The sequence below is a fragment of the Tupaia chinensis genome, unplaced genomic scaffold, assembly GCF_000334495.1.
Source record: "Tupaia chinensis unplaced genomic scaffold, TupChi_1.0 Scaffold000386_1, whole genome shotgun sequence".
Classification (NCBI taxonomy): domain Eukaryota; kingdom Metazoa; phylum Chordata; class Mammalia; order Scandentia; family Tupaiidae; genus Tupaia; species Tupaia belangeri.
In genome coordinates, this window is record NW_006159888.1 from 2,295,612 (window position 1) to 2,301,865 (window position 6,254).

General features: G+C 39.8%; 1 protein-coding gene across 2 annotated transcripts in view; it reads right to left on the minus strand.

The window, feature by feature from the left end:
* Window positions 1-6,254, minus strand: part of UGGT1 (UDP-glucose glycoprotein glucosyltransferase 1) — a 140,015-nt gene that overhangs the window by 114,288 nt on the left and 19,473 nt on the right. For both annotated transcript variants that reach the window (XM_006153676.3, XM_006153675.3), the window contains exon 4: window positions 4,890-5,020. In XM_006153676.3, the coding sequence (XP_006153738.1) occupies window positions 4,890-5,020 (131 nt within the window). The remainder of the gene's footprint in view (window positions 1-4,889; window positions 5,021-6,254) is intronic.

The following is a 6,254-nucleotide window of genomic DNA, read 5'->3' on the forward strand; positions in this document are numbered from 1 at the left end:
AAAAAAAAAAAAAAAAAAAAAACAGATAAGCCAGAGTTTACAAGTTTTATGCATCAATGGATGTTATCAATATAGAGAATGGGAAAATATGTGCATATCATTTATCTGATAAGGGATTAATATCTAGAATATATGAAGAACTTTCTTTTTTTTTTAAGAATTACTTTTCAGCTTTATTCATTATTATTTTTTAATCTGACCAGAGAAAGACAGAGAGAAGGAAAGTGAGAGAGCAAGCCACCAGGTCTGAGACTTGAACCAGAGTCAGCCATGTAGGAGTCCAGCCCCCTTAACCACCATGCCATCTGCCGGCTCCAAAGAACTCTTTATCACTTAACAAAAATCTAATAGGTCAATTCAAAAATGGGAAAAGGATTTGAATAGACATTTCTTCAGAAGATATATAGATGGCTACTAGACACAGGAAAAGATGTTCCACATCATTAGTCACTAAGGAAATGCAAATCAAAGCCATAAGATATCACTTCAGACATCAGAATAGTCATGACTGAGAAAAAGCAGGTGGCGTGGTGATTGAGGCACTGGACTCACACATGGCTGACCATAGTTCAAGTCCTAGACCTGTTGGCTTGCTTCTCATTTTCTCTCTTTTTCACCCTCTCTGATGAGTGCACGTGCCCCAGAGCAAAATTAAAATAATAATAATAAAGGACCAGCAGTTAGCATAATGGCTATGTCGCTGGACTCCCATGTAGTTGACCACGGTTCCCATCCCAGACCCGGTGGCTTAAAACTCACACCAGGCGCGTGTGCGTGCGTGCCCAAGATCCTGAGAGGAGAATGGAGGAGAAGGGATTGCGGTGTGGGCCATCCCCCCTGGGGGGAGATTTCTTGCTTTCTGTCTCTCTGTCTCTGTCTCTGTCTGGTGATTGCACGCGCCCTATAGCAAAAACCTCTAAAAAAATTAAATAAATAATAATAATTAAATTAATAACCTAAAAAAGAAGAATGGCCATCACTAAGAGATCAGAAAATTGACCAGCCACAATAGCACAATGGTAATGCAACACTGTAATGCTGAAGCCATATGGAAGGTTCTGAATCACATCCTAAAGTCTCTTTGTGCATACTAAGTATGCATGTGTCTGCTCCTGGCTGACTGATCCTGGCTGAGGTTGGATGCGGATCATATAAAGACCCTATTGGGTATGCACCTCTCTTTCTATCCTTCTTCTCTCTCTCTCAAAATAAATACTAAGCTTTTAAAAAGTCAGAAAATAAGTGCTGGGGAAGATGTAGAAAAATTAGAACCTCATGTATTATGGGTGAGAATATAAAATAGTGCAATCACAATAGAAAATAGTTTGGCATTCTTACAAATGTTAAATACAGAGTTGCCATATGATCCAGGAAATACACATCTATGTACATACCCAAAAGAAGTGAAATCAGTGAAGGGTAGCGGCAAATCAAGCATCCACTGGAATGAGCAAATAAAATGTGGTATGTCCACACAATGGAATATTGTTCAACCATAAAAAGGAATGAATTGATACTTTCTATATATGAATGAATCTTTAAACAATGCTCTGTAAAATAAGCCAGACATAAAAGGACAAAAGTTGTAAGATTTCACTTATATGAAGTACCTAGAGTGACCAAATTCAGGTAGAAAGGAAAATACTGATTGCTAGAGGTAAGAGGAGAAGAAAAGACAGATAATGTGAAATTATTATTTTTAAGGTACAGAGGGTCATTTTTGATAGATGAAAAGAGTTCTGAAGATGGATGATGGTAATAATCATACCACGGGCCAGCAGATGGCATAGTGTTTATGCCACTGAACTCCCATACGGCTGATGTTGGTTCAAGTCCTAGACCGAATGGCTGAAAATGATACCTGGCAAATTTGTGTGCCCAAGATTTCAGGAGGAGAACGGAAAAGGAGGAATTGCAGCATGACCATCCCCTAAGGGGTTATTTCTCACTTTCCCTCTGTTTCTCTCTCTCTCTCTCTCTCTCTCTCTCTCTCTTTCTCTCTCTCGGGCAAGCACATGAACCCTATGGCGAAAAAAAAAAAAATACATAGCAATATGATGCACTTAATACCACTGAACTGTGGACTGCCCCTGAGGCCTAATGGTTAAAGAAGCCAGATCCCATATGGTCAACCACACAGTTCAAATCCCAGCCCTGGTGACTTGAGAAACATGCCAGGTAAATGTGCAAACATGCCCCAAATCCTGACAAGATGGAGAAAAGAAGAGACTGTAGCATAACCACATTCCACTGGGGAACAGGAGGGTACCTTCCCCCTTTTCCCCTTTTTTTTTCTAGCAAAAAAAAAAAAAAAAAAAAAAAAAAAAATCCACTAAACCACACATTTAAAAATGGTTAAGATGGTAAATTTTATGTTATGTGTATTTCCTACAATACCAACAACAAAAATTTTTAAAACCTAAATAATCAATGGAAAAGGATGCTAGAAAATCAAACTCACTCAGAAATGTGGTTAATAAAGATAGAGAATCAAATACTTGTTCTGCCTTCGCTATGTGAACAATCTCAAATAATACCAGATAAGGGTATATACCTCTTTATATCCATGCCCCAGAAGTAAATGAAAAAGAAATGACAGAATGAGTCACTTTACAACTCTCAAAGAACTAATGGATTTAAGCATAGCACAGTAATGGCTGCTAACTCAAAAAAAAAAAAAAGAGAGAAGAAACCAGACATCAGTACCTTCTAATGAAGACAAGAAGAATGCTGCCTACAGACTTGAGAAAGGGAGGAACCTGATTCTCATCAAGCCTCTGGGTCCAGAAACAAAGGACAAAGGAGTAAGTTGAACTGCTTCATGAATACGTGACAAGCAAAATATGGACGGTGAAAAAAAGCTACAGTGCAAACACTTCAAGTAACACAACGGAACAAGGAAGGATAAAGGAAAACCCTGTAGAGTAAAAGACACCCACCCCATAAAATTACCAATTTTTTTTTTCATTTGCTATAGGGCATGTGTGCTCGCCAGAGAGAGAAAGAAAGAGAAAGACAGGGAAAGTGAGAAAGCACCCCTCATGGGGCATGGCCACTCCACAATCCCTTATCCTCCATTCTCCTGTAGAAATCCGTGGCATGCACACACATATGACTGGAATGTTTTTAAGGCACCAGGTCCAGACTTGAACCATGCAGACAGCCATGTGGGATCCAGCTGCCTTAACCACCAAGCTGCTGCTAGGCCCAAATTATACATTTTTAAAAGCTGGGAAAAGTTAGAGAGAGAGAGAGAAAGTGAGAAAGTACCCCACAAGAGGAGATGACCATGCCACAGTCCTTATTCGTCTGGTCTCCTCTGGGATTTTGGACATGCATGCATGCACATGTGCCAGCATGTTTGTCAAGCCACCAGGTCTAAGACTCAAGCTGTGCGATCAGCCATGTGAGCTCCAGCACCTTAATCACCTCTGCACACAGCTAGCCTACGGGTGCTTACTTTATAATTCATTACGATATCTATCTGAGGGGTCTTCTCTATCTATTTTGATTTATAGTAGAAAATTACTCAAAAATTAACATTCCTTTTATATTAAACATTTGATCTATATATACATCTTTGATGGTCGGCCATGTGGGAGTGTCTGGCACCTTCACCACCACACCACCTGCTTGTCCCGATTGTCTCTTTTTTAAAGAATTATTTATTTAGGGCTAGCAGATGGCATAGCAGTTATATCACTGGACTCCCTCACGGCCAACTATGGTTGGAGTCCTGGACCCAGTGGTTTGAAATCATGCTGGGCATGTGTGTATGCATGCCCAAGGCCCCAGGAGGAGAATGGTGCAAAAGAGATTATAGATGACCATCCCCTCTGGGGGTGATTTCTCACTTTCCCTCTCACTATCTCTGTGTCTCTCTCTCTCTCCAGCAAGCATACATGCCCTAAGGCAAGAACTTCTCATTTAAAATTAATAATAACTGGGACCAGCAGATGGTGTAATGGTTACATCATTGGACTCCCACATAGTAGACGATGGTTCGAGTTCCGGACCCGGTTGCTTAAAACTCACACAGGGGTGTGTATGTGCCATGCCCAAAATCCCAAGAGGAGAATAGAGAAGGGATTGCAGCACGGCCATTGCCCCCGAGCAGTGATTTCTTACTTTCTCTCTCTCTGTCTCTCCAACGAGCATACATGGCCTATAGCAAAAATCTCTCTTAAAAAAAAAAAATTTAATGATTTTTTTTTTTTTTTTTTTTAATTTTGCTATAGTGCACAGGTGCTCTCCAGAGAAAGAAAGAGAGAGAGACAGTGAAAGCAAGAAAGCAAGCTGCCAGGTTCAGGACTCAAACTGTGGTTGGCCATGTGGGAATCTAGCGCCTCAACCACCATATCACCTGCTGGTCCCATGTTATCTCATTTTTATATACGTGGGTTTTTTTCTTTATGTGAAAATAAATACAATTTGTATTTTTAAAAATCCAGGATTTACAGTCAGCTCCGTAACCCAGCTATTAAATGCTGTGCATAGGAAGCCAGATCCCACATACAAACCACAGTTTAAACCCCATTCCCAGTGACTTGAAAACATCCTGGGTACATATGCATACATGCCCAAAACCCTGATGGGACGGAGACACGGAGACAGGACTGCACATTACCATGCCCTGGTGGGGAGTGCTTTCAATCTCACAAGCACACACATCGGCAATAAAAAAAAAAAAAAAAAAAAAAAAAAAAAACCTCTGTGATCTTTAGACGTAACTTCAGCTTTGCTTATCATTTAAAAACAAATCAAAAATCCTAGAAAGTTATGGGAAAAAATGGGATAGCCCTGTAATCCAGTTCCAGGACAGCTGCAATCTGTCAGGTCATCGTGTCACATGCCTAGAAGATGGTATTCTCTAGAAGCACTGGACTCACCTGCTGGAAAGCTTGAATTGTGGCCGAGTAGGAACGAAGAGACAGACAAAATTTCAACAAATTCTGCTGCAGAGGAGACAGAAACTGAAATGCAGCTTCCAATATTGCGTGATAATAGGAAGAATCAGTACCTGTTAAGAAAGAACATTAACCAAAATAACTGGATATCCAAATAAGACAGTTCATGAAGTATAAACCTGCATGTTACAAAAATATATGGAGACAAAGTCTGATCAGTTTACTGTCTTGGAGTACTGTCAAATGCTTAAAATTCACTGGAATACACAAGCAGTGGGACCCTTCCTCTCTTCCACCCTTAATCAAATGCTTCCCGCCCTCCTCCCCCGAAACTGCTATTTTTCCCACTAACCGGGGTGACTTACTCCTACATACTTCCTTAGGAAGAATTCAGCTATGAAATCACCTATTCTGGGAAGTCATCTGATCCCTCCTCCATACTTCAGTAGAATGGTTACATCTCTTCTTTGATCCAGGAATACTTCCTTGTTTACCTCTGTCACTTATCGCTTCACTTACTTACTTACTTATTCACTGCTCTCCAACTCCTGGACTTTGGACTCCACAAACAGAACCTGTGATATTTCATTTTGTATCTCTAGTGCTAACATATGTTATCTATTCAAATAACCAAACAAAACTGAATAAGAACTGAAGGATATCCCTGAAATTAAAAGTTTGGGGATAAGCATTTCAACAAGAAGTTGAACAGAATTGTTTAAGAAGAGGAAAAAATTCTAATCACTAGTAAGAAATCCCCAGGGCAAATGAAAAGGTCAAAGTATGAAGTAACATACATAGCAACTACCTTTTTTACTGAAAGAATGAGATGTAAGAATACTTAGGTATGTTTGTTGCAAAAAATACTAAAGGCTAAATAAAATAACTTAAAATTATTATAACAAGGGAGATGGCCTAGTTGTATTATTGCAGGTGATAGCATACTGATCTGCAGTATTAGCAGACATATGGCCAGGAGACCAGCAGGTGGCATGGTGGTTAAGGTGCTGGACACTCCCACATGGCTGATCATGGTTCAAGTCCTGGACCTGGTAGCTTGCTTTCTCACTTTCTCTATCTCTCTTTCTCTCTCTTTTTCTGTGTATGTGTGTTTGTGTCTGGTCAAATTAAAATAAATGAACGAATAAATAAAATAAATCTTAAAAAAAAAAAAAAAGACGTGGCCAACCACAGGCTCAGATCTAAAGTTAACTTGAAACACACCAGATGTCTGTGCACACAAGATTCTGACTAGCTGGAGGACTAGGGGAATGGGACTCAATGTGCAGAGACCCTGTCAACGATGCCTGTTTTTCTCTTTCATGAAAAAAAAATATATATATATAT